This window comes from Ranitomeya variabilis, chromosome 4 (assembly GCF_051348905.1).
Source record: "Ranitomeya variabilis isolate aRanVar5 chromosome 4, aRanVar5.hap1, whole genome shotgun sequence".
NCBI lineage: Eukaryota > Metazoa > Chordata > Amphibia > Anura > Dendrobatidae > Ranitomeya > Ranitomeya variabilis.
In genome coordinates, this window is record NC_135235.1 from 73,009,660 (window position 1) to 73,029,636 (window position 19,977).

Here is a 19,977-nt window from a genome sequence, read left to right on the forward strand (position 1 = left end):
GAAAGGGCCCGGCCACTGTACTGAAAGTGCCGCACTTGGGAGAAAGTAAACTTTATAGGGAACCTGTCACCAGTAAAAACGCAATTAATCTGCAGTTATGGGGTTAATCTGCAGGTAACAGGTTAATAGCGTTACTAGCCTGCCCAATGCCCGCATGTAGCCGCATGCTGCAGGGAGATAATGAACTTTATTGTCCCCAGCAGCATTTGGTTTCAGTCACGGGGATCGGCGCCGGCACGGGTTCAGTCACCGCTCTGAGAATACAGAGCCGCGGCAGCTGTAACCGCTTTAACCTGGCCCTGACTGACAACCAGCCCTAATGCAGATGGGGAGGGGGAGAGAGATTTCCAACTCCAAAATTGGGGTCCCTATTGTTTTCAATGGAGTTCAAGTTCGGTACAGTTCTGGCACCATAACCAAACTTTGGAGTATTGCTGGAAGCAGAATGGTTTAACTCAGAATCCATAAATGACTCAAACTCATTCTGAGGAACCAACAGGAGAGTTTGTAACTCGGCTTTATTTTCTTTTTTAGCTCTTCTCGTCTGATTTATGAGCACAGCACCACATCAAATTTAAATGTGCCTATAAAAACCAAACCGTGCAAAAAGTTTAATGAAATTGAATTACAAAAATGCTACATGTATTTAGGGTTAAAAAAATGGCCCCAGAGGTCGGGAACCCCTTTAAAACCACTGAAAGATGAGCTGAAAAAGATTTATGATCTCTCTACAATGGCACCTATCAATGGGAAGATTAAAGTTTAACCCCTTAGTGACAGAGCCAATTTGGTACTTAATGACTGAGCCAATTTTTACAATTCTGACCAGTGTCACTTTATGAGGTTATAACTCTGGAACGCTTTAACGGATCCCGCTGATTCTGAGACTGTTTTTTCGTGACATATTTTACTTCATGTTAATGGTAACATTTCTCTGATATTACTTGCGATTATTTATGAAAAAAATGGAAATATGGCGATAATTAAAATTTTGCAATTTTCAAACTTTGAATTTTTATGCCCTTAAATCAGAGAGATATGTCACAAAAAATAGTTAATAAATAACATTTTCCACATGTCTACTTTACATCAGCACAATTTTGGAAACAAATTTTTTTTTGTTAGGAAGTTATAAGGGTTAAAAGTTGACCAGCGATTTCTCATTTTTACAACAAAATTTACAAAACCATTTTTTTTAGGGACCACCTCACGTTTAAAGTCACTTTGAGGGGTGTACATGACAGAAAATACCCAAACTTGACACCATTCTAAAAACTAAACCCCTCAAGGTGCTCAAAACCACATTCAACAAGTTTATTAACCCTTGACGTGCTTCACAGCAACTGAAACAATGTGGAAGGAAAAAATTTTTTTTTGCAAACATTTTACTTCATAACCAATTTTTTTTATTTTCACAAGAGTAAAAAGAGAAAATGAACCACAAAATTTGTTGTGCAATTTCTCCTGAATACGCCGATACCCCATATGCGGGGGTAAACCACTGTTTGGGTGCACGGCAGGGCTTGGAAGAGAAGGAGCACCTTTTGACTTTTTCAATGCAGAATTGGCTGGAATTGAGATCGGATGCCATGTCGCGTTTGGAGAGCCCCTGATGTGCCTAAACAGTGGAAACCCCCCACAAGTGACACCATTTTGGAAACTAGACCCCTTAAGGAACTTATCTAGATGTGTGGTGAGCACTTTGAACCCCCAAGTGCTTCACAGAAGTTTATAACATAGAGCCATGAAATAAAAAATCCTTTTTTTTCCTCAAAAATGATTTTTTTACCTCGCAATTTGTAATTTTCTCAAGGATAACAGGAGAAATTGGACCCCAAAATTTATTGTGCAATTTATGCTGAGTACGCTGATACCCCATATGTGGGGGACCACTGTTTCGGCGCATGGCAGAGCTCAGAAGGGAAGGCGCGCCGTTTTGGAATGCAGATTTTGATAGAATGGTCTGCGGGCTTTATTTTGCATTTGCAGAGCCCCTGATGTACCTAAACAGTAGAAACCCCCCACAAGTGACCCCATTTTGGAAACTATACCCCCCAAGGAACTTATCTAGATATGTGGTGAGCACTTTGAATGCCCAAGTGCTTCACAGAAGTTTATAATGCAGAGTCGTGAAAATAATTTTTGTTTCCACAAAAATGATTTTTTTAGCCCAAAATTTTTTATTTTCCAAAGGGTAACAGGAGAAATTGGACCCCAAAATTTGTTGTCCAATTTGTTCGGAGTACGCTGATACCCCATATGTGGGGGGGACCACTGTTTGGGCACACATCAGGGCTCGGAGGGGAAGTAGTGACGTTTTAAAATGCAGACTTTGATGGAATGGTCTGGGGGTGTCATGTTGCATTTTCAGAGCCCCTGATGTACCTAAACAGTAGAAACCCCCGGCAGCCGAGACCCCAAAGATCTGCAGGGTGCCGGCCGGCGGGCGCACTACACATGCGCCCGCTATTTTCTTCCCAGAAAAAGATGGCGGCGCCCATCGGGAGCCACGAGGAGCATCGGGGGAGATGAGTAAGTATCGGAGGGCTATCGGGGACCCCATTTCTCTGTCCTCTGATGTGCGATCACATCAGAGGAGAGAGAAATTAAATGGGAAATCATGTTTTTTGTTTTTTTTTGCGGCCGACTGTAAACGATTATTTACCGACGATCGCAACCTGGGGGTTGGTAAAAACCGACCCGAATCATGTTCTCTGGGGTCTTAGCTACTCCCGGCAACCGAGACCCCAGAGAAAATCCGACTCTGGGGGGCGCTATACACTTTTTCCACAGTAGCACATGTGGTTTAAGTACCCTTAACTGCTGCCGTTAAAAGGCGTATCGGCGGTCGTTAAGGGGTTAACTCAAATAATCAGTTAGTTCTTAAAGCACCACTCAAACTTTATTTTTTCCTTTCATGTCTGGAGTGGTGCTTTCTAATCTATTGTCCCAGACTCTAGTCTTAAGGCTGAGTCACACATAACGATATCGTTAACGATATCGTTGCAACCTCACGCTTTTGGTGACGTAGCAACGATCCCGCTAACGATCTCGTTATGTGTGACAGCGACCAACGATCAGACCCCTGCTGGGAGATCGTTGGTCGTTGGGGAATGATCAAGACCATTTTTTGGTCGCTGATCACCCGCTGTCATCGCTGGATCGGCGTGTGTGACGCCGATCCAGCGATGTGCTCACTTGTAAACAGAGTAAATATCGGGTTACTAAGCGCAGGGCCTTGCTTAGTAACCTGATATTTACCCTGGTTACCATTGTAAAAGTAAAAAAAAAAAAACAGTACATACTCATGCAGCGCCCCAGAGTCCTGGTCGTTGCAGTACTGACGCTCCGCCACTAAGGGGAGTGATGGTACGTCTGATGGCACTTAAGGAGTTCACCTGACCAGGTATCACAGTCACACATTACACTTCACACTCTGGCCACCAGGGGGAGCAAAGGGTTCTATGTATTAGGCCACTCCTCACAATCTGGTAAAACTGGGGGTTAGATAGGAAGTTAGTCAGAAGCTGACTGGGTTGGATCCAGGCAACATCCTGTGGCAGAGGGTGTTGCAGGGGAAGATTCAGGGGGGTCTCTGTCAGGGGTGGGATCCTGACAGTGGCCTAGCGAACAGAACAGAACGTTCCTAGCCGCGCCTGCACCCGTTGCGGTGACATCCTAAGAAAGGAAACGAAGCGAGGTTTATTGTGGACAAGTGAGAAACGAGATCGCAGCAAAAAGGAGATAAAGCCAGTAGGAGTTGTGCCGTAAGATCGTGGCAACATCCTACTGAGGCGCGTAGCCGTGGCCGGAACACCGAGGAAGTATTGGGCTCCAAGCATTATTTCAAACAGCGGCAGGACAGTTAATTATAGGTTGGCTGTCTCACCTAAATCACCTAAGCAGACATAGGGGGCAATTGTGGGAGAGGGGCGACGCTAGGGTCCCGGAAGAACTCCAGGCCTACCCGTCATACGGGTGCGTCCTATCCATATCATCTGGGGGACGGAGAAAGAACATCAGAACAGATACGAGTTGTGAGAAAAGAACCTCAGAAACAGACACAACAGTTGTGAGGACTATTCCGTGGTGCTCAGCAGGGAGGTACTACAACACACAGGCGCTAGAAGGTAGGCACTGATTTCCACCTGCAAAGGGAACTCTGGATGTGCCTTCGGACTGGCCGGTCTCAGCCAGCCCTGTTAGCAGTGCTCCAGATTGTGGATACTGAAGCCTTCAGTAAAGAGGTAAAGAGACTGCAACCCTGTGTCCTCGTTATTCATCACGATTTTCACCACGCATCACCAGCCCACCTTTCATTGGACGCCCCTTAGCAGGGTCACGGACCGGGTCTAGCCACCGTGACAACCCCAGGACCGAGACAGAGAGGCACGGTACCGAGTACCCCGCGGCCCTGCATCTGGGGGCGCTCCAACTTGGCGTCACGAACAGGATTTACTTAAGCCTGAAGAATCAGGTCATGTGTGCCTTGGAACAGTGTCTGAATTGTGCTTGAACTGTGACTTATTGCAAAGACTGTGAATTGCCACTTCCCGCCAAAACCGCCGCCATTGCAGTGCCAAGGGAAGCGCAGGAGAAGAAGAAGGGCGTGGAAGTGGGCGTAGACAAGCCGAAGAGCGCGAAAGACAATGGCCGCCCAGTCTAAATATTTCTGTACCTTGAGGACGTGTTCGTCAGCAGCCGAGATCCGCCTCCTAATCCTCAATGGAGGGCGGAGACAAAGAAAAAGAAACCGCCCAAGAAGGAGAGTGCGGGAAAAAGGCCAGGAAGTGACCCACGTGGAGGACGCCATGGCTGACCACTCAGACCCAGAGTGTGGGGTTGAAGTGGAGAGCTCCCTCAGCTACCCGGAGGAGCATAGCGGCCCAGTCTCCACAGCCGATACGGGTCTCCTGCAGCTCGAGATAGAGGACTTAATTGAACAACTCCTCCAACTGCGGGTGGAGACCAAGGCCGCACCCCAGGAGATGCCAGCGGAGGATTCCCCGACATCGGTTCCTGTACCGCTGCTCGAGTTGCTGCCAATGTCTCCACCGATGTCACCACCAGCGGAGCCAGCCGCGAGGGAGGACTCTGCACCGGCCGGTAAGCCTGCCGACCCTGCCCCACTAGCCGAGGACCTGCTGATAGGCCCAGTTGCAGCGCCACCTCCCCATGGGACCTATCGACTCCAGCACCTCCTTCCCTGGGACCAGGCCACGGGGGTGGAGCACCTCCTAAAGGCCCCGATCTCGCCAATTACCTTGCCGGGCGCGGTCTATGCAGAGTGCACGGTGTGCCGCTGGGTGAACCCAGGGTCCAACTTCATGGGGTTCCCCGGGGTGAAGACGCAGGAAGGGGAGATGGTGGAGGCCCTCAGCTGGGAAGAGTACCAGGTCCAGCTAAACCAACAGTGGGAGAAGAAGGAGAAAGAGTACCAGGCTGGGCGGGAGGCCCATCACCAGCGGGACCTAGCTGTGAAGGACCGGGCCCGCAAGGACCGCACCACTCACCAGGCCCCGCGTCGGCAGGGCATTATCATCGCCTTTAAACTCTGCGGGGGCTGGGGCTTTATTAAGGAGCCGGGCCTGTACACCGAGGTGTTCCATGAATCGGAGGGATGTAGAGTCCCACCTAAGAGAGGGCCACCCGGATCAGGATCTCTACCCGGGGGATGAAGTCACCTACACCCGGCACTTTGGGGAAAAGGCGTGGTTCCCCTGAACGTCCACAAGAGGCGAGACTCCGTGACGCCTCCGACTAAGGTGGCGGTGAAGCCATCCCCTGTGGCGAAGGCGCCCTCTTGTGACCGGTCTACCATTACCACAAAGACCACGGTGGTTACCCCAACCTACACCGTTGTCAAGACCACCAACTTCACTGTTGCTACCACTGTGGTAGCCAGAAGCTTGGCCGCAGTGATGACCAGTACCCAGGGCATTTCAGGATCTAAGACTGTGGGTACCCAGACCCCTGTCTGGAGCGAGGGGGCTTCTGGTACAACACCTGGTAGCCGCAGGTACCCGGGCGGATGGCCCCGCCCACTGCTGCCTGCAGAGCTATGGCCACCAGAACCAGAGTAGATCCTCATGCTCTGAAACTGTACATAGTTGATTGTTTGTTTCTGTGCTTTTTGCTGCTAACACCCGACCAGGGTTATTCTTAAAGGGATCCCTTTGTTTACCCGGGATCTCTATTGCTTTTTATTTTTGCTCTTGTTTTTATTTTTGCTTTTGTTCATCAATGTTTACAAAGACTGCCGAATCATGGACGGTGAATGGTTCACAAACTGTATTGTAAATAGTTTGCACCTTCTTAAAGGTGCCCTTTACTGGTTTTACAAAAGAGAGAGCTTTTTGAAGAGACTGTTCCTGAGTACAGCATGGAAGCTCTTGCCTTCACCGGACTTGCCGATAGAGAGTCTGCATTACCTCAAAGAGACTTGGTTCCCTCTTAAAGGGAACGTTCACCAGTTGCACTTAAAGTATAATGTTGCCTTAAAATGTTTAATAATGTTACTAGAGAATGAGGACAGGAAAGAGTTGAAAGCCGAGTTTCAATAAAGTAAACCCGTAGGGGTTAGTTAGTGAGTCCTCCTGGAAGCCATGCAGATATGGCTCATTGATCCTGTACTAAGAAAAGAGGCAGTAGGCCTGGGCAGATAGACAGGCGGTCCTGCATATGAAAAATCAAAGAGTAAAAAGAAAAATGTTGCACTTAGAAGAGAGAAATAAAGAAAAAGTTAATTTATATTTTAGAGTTTTATAGTAAGCCTTTCATTGCATTTCAAAATTTTGTATGTCTTTTGCTGACATGTATTGTTGTTTTCTTCCCAGTCCGGGAGTACTGGATTTAACCAGGGGGGAGTGCAGCGCCCCAGAGTCCTGGTCGTTGCAGTACTGACGCTCCGCCACTAAGGGGAGTGATGGTACGTCTGATGGCACTTAAGGAGTTCACCTGACCAGGTATCACAGTCACACATTACACTTCACACTCTGGCCACCAGGAGGAGCAAAGGGTTCTATGTATTAGGCCACTCCTCACAATCTGGTAAAACTGGGGGCTGGATAGGAAGTTAGTCAGAAGCTGACTGGGTTGGATCCAGGCAACATCCTGTGGCAGAGGGTGTTGCAGGGGAAGATTCAGGGGGGTCTCTGTCAGGGGTGGGATCCTGACAGTGGCCTAGCGAACAGAACGTTACGGAGCCGCGCCTGAACCCGTTGCGGTGGCATCCTAAGAAAGGAAACAAAGCGAGGTTTATTGTGGAGAAGTGAGAAACGAGATCGCAGCAAAAAGGAGATAAAGCCAGTAGGAGTCGTGCCGTAAGATCGTGGCAACATCCTACTGAGGCGCGTAGCCGGTGGCCGGAACGCCGAGGAAGTATTGGGCTCCAAGCATTACTTCAAACAGCGGCAGGACAGTTAATTATAGGTTGGCTGTCTCACCTAAATCACCTAAGCAGACATAGGGGGCAATTGTGGGAGAGGGGCGACGCTAGGGTCCCGGAAGAACTCCAGGCCTACCCGACATACGGGTGCGTCCTATCCATATCATCTGGGGGACGGAGAAAGAACATCAGAACAGATACGAGTTGTGAGAAAAGAACCTCAGAAACAGACACAACAGTTGTGAGGACTATCCCGTGGTGCTCAGCAGGGAGGTACTACAACACACAGGCACTAGAAGGTAGGCACTGATTTCCACCTGCAAAGGGAACTCTGGATGTGCCTTCGGACCGGCTGGTCTCAGCCAGCCCTGTTAGCAGTGCTCCAGATTGTGGATACTGAAGCCTTCAGTAAAGAGGTAAAGAGACTGCAACCCTGTGTCCTCGTTATTCATCGCGACTTGCACCACGCATCACCAGCCCACCTTTCATTGGACGCCCCTTTAGCAGGGTCACGGACCGGGTCTAGCCACTGTGACAACCCCAGGACCGAGACAGAGAGGCCCGGTACCGAGTCCCCCGCGGCCCTGCGTCTGGGGGCGCTCCACTCACATTCTGATGTCTGTCACGTCCCCCGGCGTCCACAGGGTTAAAACTGCTTTCGGCAGGAGCGCTGCTAATGCACGCGCTGCTGCCGAGAGCTTCCCTGCACTGACTGTGTCAGCGCCGGCCGTAAAGCAGAGCACAGCGGTGACGTCACCGCTGTTACTGCCGGCGCTGACACATTCAGTGCAGGGAAGCTCTCGGCAGCAGCGCATGCATTAGCAGCGCTCTTGCCGAAAGCAGTTTTAACCCTGTGGACGCCGGCGGGGGATGTGACAGACATCAGAATGTGAGTATGTAGTGTTTTTTTTTTTACTTTTACAATGGTAACCAGAGTAAATATCGGGTTACTAAGCGCAGCCCTGCACTTAGTAACCCGATGTTTACCCTGGTTACCCGGGTGCTGCAGGGGGACTTCGGCATCGTTGAAGACAGTTTCAACGATGCCGAAGTCGTTCCCCTGATCGTTGGTCGCTGGAGAGAGCTGTCTGTGTGACAGCTCCCCAGCGACCACACAACGACTTACCAACGATCACGGCCAGGTCGTATCGCTGGTCGTGATCGTTGGTAAGTCGTTTAGTGTGACTCCAGCTTTATACTTACCCATCCACGTCTTTACCTTTTATTGATGCCGCTCCAGTCCCATCTTTAGACTGTGACGTCTGACTGACAAGAAGCCAGAAATAATGGTCACAAGTGCTCAAACAGAGGCTGGACAGACATCTGTCTGGGATGTCTGTCTCCCTGGAGCCATTGCTAAGGAGTTATACAGCAATAGACAACCCCTTTAATTTCTAAAATCATAATTTTATTGCTCAAATAAATTATTATTTTAGTATTATATTTCACCAATTCAAATAAATAACACTCCATTGAATACGTGGTGCAGATGTCAACGGCCAGGCATCCACATGCAGGGTACTAGGGAGCGAAAAGTGGATACATGGCTAATTTTTTTCTACATAACATAAAATAAGTAAACATTACCTGGGATACTATTTATTTAGACACTTCTGCCCCATCATTGTACAGCACCATCAGCTTCTGATTGCCTTTTCCTGGAGCAAATCTGATTTTCCATACACCGTTTCTGCGCGTTGGTATTGCTCTGAGACAAACGGGTCATTTAGAAAAGATAACATTAGCAGTTATTAATAATTAAATGTCAGAGGTTCACAGCACGGGACAGTCATATAGGATCACTAATGTATATACCACGGGTCACTCGTTCCATTAACCCGTAGACATCAGTAGGGAAAAAAAAAAAATCGCTAAAACAGTTGATGGATTTTATTCATAAGCCAATTTCGATATTCCACCGTAATGGATTCCTAAAGCGCCTGTAAGCGTCAACCATGGGAAGGATCATCTCTGATGAGTCTGCGATTGTTCACACTGTACTCTACTATTACAAGGGCAATTACATTCTGTAACAATCGGTATGTTACATTACCATGTTACAATATTAATAATGCTTTTCCATAAAACTTCAAAATTATCAAAGCACAGCCATTGTAAGAGGACAACTAAATGCCCCCTAGAGTATCATCAATGTGCACTATATGGATAGAAATATTGGAACATAGATCTTAATCAGTTCATTTTCAGGGGTTTTCGCTCATGTGGTTTTAAGAGCTCTAAAATTTGTTCTCGTCCATGTGGAGATTAATTTTTATATATATTTTTGATCGCTTTTTATTCCATTTTTGGTAGGCAGTATGAAGAAAAAACAGCAATTCAGTAATTGTTTTTTTAATGCCGTTCCACATGTAAAATTGATAAGGCAGCTTTATTCTTTGCTTTATCCTGAGAGCTATATATTTTTTTATTTTTCTGCTGATGGAGCTGTATATTGTCTTGTTTTTTTGCGGGACAAGATGATGTTTTCAAATATACCATTTTTATTTATATTCGTCTTTTTGATTGTGTTTTATTCCACTTTTTTTTTAGTTTTTAGCCACATTTTTTATTTGTTTTTTAATAAGGTTCGCTGAAGGGGTTAACTAGTGAAGGGGTTAACTAGTAGGATGGGTCATTCTGGACCTGGCGATACCAAATGTGTACTTTTTATGTTTATTTTTGTTTTTACATAAATTCATTTATTGGAATAATATTTTTCCTTTTTTGTGTGCTTTAATTTGTGATTTTAAAAAAAATATTTTTACAATTTTTTTAATTTTTTTTTACTCTTTTACATTGACCCAGGATGGTTCTAGAGATTGGCGAACTTGTTTGGAAAACATTCACCAATCTCAAATTTCATATGAACGCAGCACATTCGGATTCGTGTTCGGATTCCCCCGCATTTTCCCTCAAAGTCGGCAAAATTGGGGCATGATCGCATTTCCACCAATGCTTTTGTTAGGACTTTGGCTAGGATAGTGGTCCTGCATGATGAATGGAGGGGGATGTGTTTGATGAGGGGAGGGGGTGGAGAGAGGTGGAGTAGCGACAGACTGTAATTTTTCTTTAAACCTAATGGGTGTAGATTTCGGCAGCCAATCAGGGCACAAAAACAATCCACAATGTTCAGACACAAAGGCTTCTGTCATTGGCTGCCGAAGTCACATGCCCTTCTCCATATAAAAAACGGACATGTTGTTTTGCCGCCATTTTGTCAGTGTAACAGAGCAGAGGCTGCTCCTGCTGATGCTGCAATTAGTCAGATACTTATGCGGTTTATTGTCAGCTAGTTCGGCTAGATAGAATTCTGTGTAAAATCAACCTTCCAGCATCTAAAGGTACCTTCACACTAAACGATATCGCTAGCGATCCGTGACGTTGCAGCGTCCTGGCTAGCGATATCGTTTAGTTTGACACGCAGCAGCGATCAGGATCCTGCTGTGATATCGCTGGTCGTTGAATAAAGTTCAGAACTTTATTTGGTCGTCAGACCGGCGTGTATCGTCGTGTTTGACACCAAAAGCAACGATACCAGCGATGTTTTACACTGTTAACCAGGGTAAACATCGGGTTGCTAAGCGCAGGGCCGCGCTTAGTAACCCGATGTTTACCCTGGTTACCAGCGTAAAATGTAAAAAAAACAAACAGTACATACACACCTTCGCGTCCCCCGGCGTCCGCTTCCCACACTGACTGAGCGCCGTAAAGTGAAAGTGAAAGTACAGCACAGCGGTGACGTCACCGCTCTGCTGTTAGGGCCGGCGCTCAGTCAGTGCAGGAAGCGGACGCCGGGGGACGCGAATGTAAGTATGTACTGTTTGTTTTTTTTACATTGTACGCTGGTAACCAGGGTAAACATCGGGTTACTAAGCGCGGCCCTGCGCTTAGTAACCCGATGTTTACCCTGGTTACCCGGGAACCTCGGCATCGTTGGTCGCTGGAGAACGGTCTGTGTGACAGCTCTCCAGCGATCAAACAGCGACGCTGCAGTGATCGGCATCGTTGTCGCTATCGCTGCAGCGTCGATTAATGTGAAGGTACCTTAACTTGTTTGTGCTAATATTGTGGTGCAGGCAGGAGGCCACATTTCCTAACCTTAATAGTTTGTGCTAATACTGTTGTGTATCCAAGAGAAATGATGTGCACACTGCAGGATTCAGGAAGATAGGTGTAGGCTGGACATCCAAAGTCCAATATAAAAGAGAAAACAGCCGCACTCAAGTCTTTGAGCTTTATGCAAAAAAGATTGTTTTTTTATTCACGTGTACAAACATCATCAAGTAATTTTCAAAGATATAGTGGCTGCGGACAATCAGGTTAATGTTTCGACCAGGTATGGTCTTTGTCAAAACCTCACTTATGCAAGGAAAATAGATGGAATAGAAAGATATATAGGAAGTGCGTCCCAGTAGGGCAGCTCCAGTCAGGATATGGGAATGCTGTGTCCATCTAGTTGGTGATGCCGAGTAATACTGTTGTGTAGGCAGGAGGCCATATTTCCTAATAAATTGTTTGTGCTAATATTGTGTTGTAGGCAAGATGCGACATTTCATATTCTAAATCGTTTGTGCTAATACTGTGCTGCAGGCAGGAGGCCACATTTCAGAATCTAAATGCTTTCTGCTAAATGTGTGGTCCAGACACCAGCCCACATTTCTGAATCTGAATTCTTTCTGCTAATAGTGTGGTCCAGACACATTATCTCAGAAAATAATTACTGATTGTTAATTTAGTGTCAGGTGACTGCCAGATCTGAGCCTAGGGTTGTGAAACAGCTGGATAAAAGAGGAGAAGGGTACATCCAACATTAGTGGGGAAAAAATGAGGTAGTGGTGGAAGGCGGAATAGGCTTGGTGTTCGATGTGTACATGGGTTAGGTGGTAAGTTTGCTGAAAGCTCTACTGAACAAACACCGTCTCATACTATCCAAAGACGAATGACAACATCTATTACTGAAAGAACTACTCAACTCTCTTTATTTGGCAGCTGCACAGAGGTATGCCCTGTAAATGAGGGCCAGAAAGAGCTTGTTCTCCAGTGAATAGCAAGCGCTGCATAAAGTGCCTCTCCTCCTCTTCCTCCACCTTAACATCGCACAGTAAGATCTTCAGAGGTGGCACCCCAATTACCCATGTTTCCTCCCACATTACAACTCTCCAACTGCTCAAATGACTGTGGGGAACCATAGATGGGTGAGTCTGCAGAGCTGTTCATACATTCCATTCCATGGGCATCAGAGGTCTGCTCCACAGCTTCACAAAATCAAGTGGAGGAAAGCATCTGCACCAATGCCTGAAATTTTTTTTAAGTTGGATCTGTGGCCACACAAAGTAGGGTCCAAGCAAAATCCAGACCCTCATTGCCAGACGTTAAACCCCAGGAGTAAAGGTGATTCTGATGAAACTTGGATACCTCAGGCACATGCGGACTGTACTGTGCAGTCAGTGCATGGAGTGGGAGAACATAGAAGATGATGATGAGGTTATAGATCCCACTTGGTATGAGCCCAGAGGCACAAGGCTGAGTAGCTCAGAAGAGGAGGTGGAGAAGGAGGGACCCAAGGAGCTTGCCGCACAGACACGGAGTGAGGCAACTAAGACAAGCATTGCATCCTCAACCACAACTGTGGCTGTGTCCAGCAGCGGTTGCGGGTCTGCAGCTCACAGGGGCGGCAAGGGTTTCTAACCCTGGCCTTTTTTGAGACCCTAAAGGATGACCCAACTCACGTTATCTGTAAATTTAGCAAAAAACGACTCAGTAGAGGTAAAAATTGCAATAATTTGACTACTACATGCATGAACCGGCACATACAAGGTCAACATGCCTTAGTCTGGGAATCTCACTGCTCTAAAATGCAGACTAGCAGGCCTCGTCAACCACCAGCCGTCCCATCAACCACATCTGCTGCTTACTACTTCCGTCACTGTGGCAAATGTTCTCACACAGGTCTCCAGCCACAGGACCTCCACTTGCTTACTCCCTACAGTCAGGGTGAGTGAGAGCCCGTCAGCTGTTATGGAAGTGGAGATGCCTGCTGTTCTTGTTTCACCGAGCACACCACATCTTTCTCAGTCTACCATAACATTTCCGCCTGCACTTCACTCACAGTCCAGCAATTTGTTGTGTTTTTCTTACTCCACCCTCACACAGCAACCAGCTCTTGGTCCCATAGTTGTGGTCATGTAAAAGAATGTTTCTTCCTACACATGCCAAAGCTAAAAGCTTGAACTGTACCATCTCCAATCTGTTGACCACAGAAATGCTGCCGTTGCGCCTGGTAGATACAGACGGTTTCTGAAATCTGATAGCCGTCTCCCAGTACCAGTTGCCTAGTCTCCATTACTTCTCTAAGAAAGTTGTGCCTGCGTTACACCAGCATGTCGCAAACAACATTACCCGTTCCATGAAAAAAATCTATGTCTGCCGGGGTGCATTTCACCACTGACACCTGGAAGAGCAAACATGGCCAGGGGCATTACATATTGCTGACTGGGCACTGGGTGTCTCTCGTGGCTGTGGGGGCAGGCGGGCAATGGGCTGCTCCACAAATCTTGGAATTCACTTCCTCTACTACTTGTGCTTCTTCCACCTCCTCCAGGGTCTCAACCTCTTCCTTAAAGAGACATGCGTTTCAACAGTGCAGAGAGAATCCCCCCCACCACCAGTCAGGACTCTCCGAAATCAGGCAGTGTTTAAATTAATATGCCTTGGAGATCGCAGTCACACAGCTCAAATGTTGTGGACAGCTATCCAGACCGAGTTTGAGTAATGGCTGTCTTCACTGAACCTGTAGCCAGGGAAGGCCGTGTACGATAACAGTGCGAACCTGGTGGCAGCCGTATGCCGGGGCAACCTCACACATGTGACTTGCATGGCTTACATACTCAACCTAGTTGTGCAGCAATTTCTCTGCCACTATCCTTGCCTGGATGCGCTGCAGCGGAAAGCACGGTCACTGTGTGCTCACTTCTACAGTTCGCAGCCCCCAGGTCATCAACTTGCATCGCTTCAAAGGTTTTTAGGCCTCACAGTTAACCGCTTTATATGTGATGTGCCTACACGGTTGAATTCCATTCTGCACATGTTGCGGTGGCTGTGGAAGCAACGACCAACCCTGGTGCAGTACGTCTTTTTGCGTGACCTGGGTCAATGCAATACGGACATGGTGAAAATCACGCTTGCGGAGTGGGCACAGATTAAGGACCTCTGCTCAATTTTTAAATGGCTACTAAGATGGTTAGCGCTGATGATGCCGTCATCAGCATTACTATTCCGGTCAACTACAAGCTGAAGCACACTTTGAATAGTTTGCAGGAGGAGGTGGTGGTTCCAGAAGAAGAGGTAGATTCGGAGGAGGATCCAGAAGGGATATCAATATCTCTAACTTCCGGACTGTCGTCGCACAGGCGGGTCCCATGGGAGGGTGGATTACAGTGATCGAGGGGGGGCTCATGGTAACAGACAAACTGTTACTGAAGGTGCAGGAACTGAGGAATAAATGGCGACGGAGGAGGAGCAAGACATAATGGGCATGCAACAGTCAGGAGATGAAGAGGATAATGATCGCCTCTCTGTTGTCCGTGGTTGGTGTGCAGGGACAGAGGAAGCAAGCTTGAGTGTCACCCCGGCTCCAACACACCAAGGACATGGACCTTATGGGAGCGCTCAACACTTCTTGCTGCACTCTCTGTAACGTGATGCCCGTATTGTTACCATTAGAAATAGTGCTGACAACTGTGTTGCCAATCTGTTAGATCCACGGTACAAGAGTAAATTTTTTCACATGCTTCCAACCACGGAGACGTCGAGTTGTCAACACAAAAACATTAGCAGCAGCAGTATAAGTGGCAGAAGCAATTTCTGTGAGTTGTTTCACACATTTTTGACACTGAACGACCGGAGAGGATGGTGCATGAGTATCTCGAGCTCAATATCAATGCCGTCAGGGAGAGTTGGACCCTTTTTCATTTTGGTCTTCAAAATATGGAAGAGTGGCTTTAGCTCGCCTGTCATGTGTTAGAGGTTTTGTCACGCCCGGCTGCCAGCGTTCTCTCAGAACGTGTCTTCAGGACTGCTCGTGGTGTCCTGACTGATAAGCGCTTCTGGCTGTCCCTGAAAGTGTAGACCACCTAACTTTCATCAAGATGAAGAAGTCATGGCTCTCCAATGACTTTTGTTCCCCAGTCGCAGACTGGGCAGACTAGGCGATGGTGTAGTTTGTGTGATCTTGCATTATTACAGTCTGTGACATATTTGTCTTGGCTTCTGTGCCTGCTGCTACTGCTGCTGATGTTTCAAACAATTTTTTGAAATGTGGAGACTCCAAGTTGGGTCTCCATCTTGTGGGTTGTCTGTAGTGGAAGGGGTGTCACAGCCACATTATACTATTTCTATTCTGGGGAAACTGATGCCACTTAATGATGTGTGGTAAGAATTTTTTGAAATGTGGAGACTCCAAGTTGGGTCTCTTTCATGTGTGTTGCTTGTAGCAGTAGAGCTCCCAGATCGGCAGGCCTGCACTTACTTTCAGTCAACTACTTGTGTTACTGTCCTTAAATTTTACTAACATTAGTGGTCTACCAAGCTGGTATTTGTGACACTTGAGTGTGGCTGAGCAAAAAACAGTTTGATCTATTGCATGAGGTATCCCAGAACAGCAGGCTTATGCTGGTCCCTCAAACATCTCATCATAATTTAAACTTAAATTTAAAGCTCTAAATGCTGGCCCAGACCCTGATACCTCATGCATGGCGCATAGCTGACTGCTGCTGTGCGATTATCACATTTCTACTGTGGGTCATTTGATTCCATTTTTCCTGGTGTCTGCCCCTGATTTTTGGAAATGTTTGGACTCCAAGTTTGGTCTCTTTCATGTGTGTTGCTTCAATTTGTCAGGGCTCTCAGAGCACCACGCCTACAGAAGAAAATCACAGAGGCTCCTAGGGAGAGCGAAAAATATACCACCACAGATCTCCTATACTCCGGACCTGCAGTTCTTTTTGGGATCACGCTCCCTGCCCATGCCTTACCGGACCCCTGAACTCAATATTTTTGGCTCTCCCTAGGAGCCTCTGTGATTTTCTTCAGTGTGGTGTCTTCTGCCCTCCCTATTTATCTCTACTCTAAAGTGAGGTTTGATAAAGACCCATCAAGGGGTCGAAACGTTGCCTCTACACTTTATTAACTACTGTGGTGTTCTCTCATAAAATTTCACATATATGATGCAATTAAAAATCCATCTCCTGAGTGCGGCTGTTTTTTCAAGCAGTTGAACAACCATGAGACATGCAGCCGTGGGGACTCAAACATATTATTACCAGTCATAAAATTAATGAAGAACTCAGGAAGAAAATCACAACCCAAAATAAGCTACAGTGTTAATGAGCTGACACTTCGCACGCCCGCAGGGCAGACCTGCCATTGGCACAAAAGCATAAAGATGAACTCACATCTGGGGGAATCCTGGCGCTGTCTTTCACACTGTTCCCTTCCACAGTCAGGTGATAAACTTGCCCATCTGTGTCTGCAAACACAAAGTGTTCCCGGGCAGAGATATTCTGGCTCAGCTCCGACTTGCTCTCCGCCTCCTGTAACAGACTAATACGGCAGGTAACGGCTGGCTCCGGATACTTAGGAATTCTCTTTACCACTCTTTCTTCTAATTGCCTCATTAGTGCGGCATTAATACACAGCCAGTGGCTACAAAGGAAGAAATGTAAGAAGCCTCAAACCAGCAGCTCCTGTGATCAGTGCTTCAGACTAATGTTCTTTTATTTCTATAGAATTCTGCATCTTTCTTCTGCCAAACCACCCACGTGGACAAGGAAAGCAATAAACTGTAACAGCAGATGTGAGGCATGGCGTCTATGCAGATACACAGAGTGATGCAGGACTTAAGGCCCCGTCACACTTAGCGACGCTAAAGCGATCCCGACAACGATACGACCTGTCAGGGATCGTTGCTGCGTCGCTATGTGGTCGCTGGTGAGATGTCAAACAGTGAGATCTTCCCAACGACGCAGCAGCCATGCGGCGACCTGTAGCGACCTGTACAACGATGTCACATGGCAGCTATTATGACGATTCAGAGGGACGTCCTGTGTGACGAGGTCGTTGGTAAGGTGTCAAACACAGCGATGTGTGCTACCCAGCGGGACCTCAACGATCAAAAAAGGTCCAGGCCATTCCGACACGACCAGCGATCTCACAGCAGGGGCCTGGTCGCTGCTACGTGTCAAACATAGCGAGATCGCTACTGAGGTCGCTGTTGCGTCACAAAACTTGTGACTCAGCAGCGATCTCGCTAGCGACCTCGCTTAGTGTGACGGGGGCTTTAGTACAAGCGGTTCCCACCCTGGCAGACCCCTTCCACTTCTGTATGATGACTGGGGTTTACAGAAGCTTGATCGCATTGATCAGTTCATTCCCGATGCCGACATGGTAAGAAGACAGTCTATTATAACTAACACATGGTCGTCATCACTGGATAATGGGATTCTAACAGGAAATTAATGATAGGAATACAATGGTTCAAGTGGTTATACTTACAAGAGCAAAACCAATTCACGACAGATCTAATTCTTAAGGGACTTTTCCATGATCCATGATTTTAAGACTAAGATTCCACAGGATTTGACACTTGCCATAAATATGTAATTTTTTACTTGGTGTAAATGCCGCTGTTCTCCTGAATCCAGAGTTATTTTTCTTTCATCCTTACGCCTCTCCCCTCCTAAGATATTCTCACCTCTTTCCTGTATGTAAATCTGGTCTGTTTAGCCAAAGGGGCTTGGTCCTGAGCTCATCTCTATGGGAGTCTTCTTGATGATCTTACCCTCTTCACTGAAAATACTAGATTTATATAGCATAGAAGGAGAAGAGGGCATATCTCAGGAGTGGAGAGGCACAGAAACAAAATTAAAACAGCGCCAGATTCAAGAGAACAGCCCCATTTACACCAGGTGAAAAAATAGAAGTTTATGGTAAGTGACAAGTACTTTTTAAAGGACATCTGTCACCAAGAAAAATCACAATCAAATACTAGAATGAGTGGATGTCTGAAAAGAGACAGATTCCCACAATTTTGGAGCTCACTTTCAATCCCATGCAATAAACTGAGAAGTGATCCATGCTCTTCATTGTAATGCATCCCCAGGACTCCTAAACTCTGACAAACAGTCGGCAGGACTCCTAACTGAATACTGAACACAGACATTTGCAGGATTACTGTGCAGGAGGAGAAGAGAGTTCAGAAATAACAATTATATCATTGGAATCTGTGTCTCATCAGTTTTCCAGACACAGTAGTGTAGGGTGATTTTTCAGAGGGACAGACTCCCTTTGAGCACCTCCAAGCATATATAGCCTTCTGCTGAGGCTAGAAGAGCTCCAGTCTGTTGATCTGTCTTGTTCAGATCATAACTTTACTTTATGTTATAGTCATGAATTTCATGGCACTATATTATGCTATAAAACATGCCTCATTATTAGCAGCAAGCTGGAGTTACAGACTTTGCCCATTCTTTGCAGTTTCCAATGCAGTTTTCCTCGTCCATGTCTGAACTGTGACATACAGAATATGGTGAGGAGGCTTTGAACTATTAGTACAGTGCTCAGGAGCCGGCAGATGTCTCACCTGATGACTGAGGACTCAACATTGCTCAGATCACTATCTGAAGAGACCATCTCAAGTGCTATTGCCTCGAGTCGCGAGCGGCCATCTGTTTCTTAGGAAGACTCTTCAGATTGTGAGAAGGAGACCACTCCTGAGAGACAGAGACGTGGAAGCTGCAGTTATAATGCTGAGCAAAATAGAAATCAAATATTCCCTGAACACAGAGCAAAATGCATTACCTGAAACAATCATAACTGGCTGAGCAAAAGATGCAAAATGTAGACAAGAAGGACACGGCATGGAGTTCTGGAGCTGATGTTTAAAAATGAATCAAGTGGAAAGTGTGGATGAAGGGCTGGCTTTGAGCTACAGGTAAGGCATGGTAATTAAACCAATTAACTAATTCCTAAACGTAATCTTAAAGGCATTGTCATGACTCTGTTTTCGGTTATCCTAGGGCCGAGGGTACCTTCCCTGTCCCTAATGCTAGGGGCTCCCTAGCGATCTCTGTTCCCCGGATTACTTCTAATTGTGAAGATGCTGGGGCCATGTACCTTGCTGAGCACCTGAATCTGCCCTCAGTCTGTTCCCTTCCCCCATCCAGGGAAGAGGAGAGTAGTAGTGTATGGTTATACAGCAACCAGACTAACAATGTAATACGAGCAAGGGATAAAGCAAAATATCAATAATACAAAAATGCATTCACAAATAACAGAGGGACACACCAGGGAGTGAAGGGTGGGAAAAAACAAAGTAGGAGAAGGAGCGGATTTGCACACCTAACAGTCTTAGATAAATCCTCCAAACGCCTTCTCAAACATCACGCCACCAACTCCTGAACCATGCAGCGTGAAGCTAACTCCAGCAACGCCTACTTGCCAGCGTCCAGTTTATATAGGAGAGGGGAGAGGCCAACACTAAACAACTGAGCAATTAAAGCAGGTAAGCTTCCAGGAATTCTCAACTGAATAGA

General features: G+C 46.7%; 1 protein-coding gene across 4 annotated transcripts in view; it reads left to right on the forward strand.

Moving 5' to 3' along the window:
- LOC143769817 (uncharacterized) overlaps positions 1-19,977 on the forward strand; it is a 205,216-nt gene that overhangs the window by 133,393 nt on the left and 51,846 nt on the right. Inside the window, exon 5 of one of the 4 annotated variants that reach the window (XM_077258738.1) lies at positions 18,920-19,038. The exons of the other annotated variants lie outside the window; for them this stretch is intronic. Coding sequence (XP_077114853.1) covers positions 18,920-18,958 — 39 coding nt within the window. The 3' untranslated portion in view covers positions 18,959-19,038. Of the gene's footprint in view, positions 1-18,919; positions 19,039-19,977 lie in introns of those variants that run through there. 4 annotated transcript variants of the gene reach the window in all.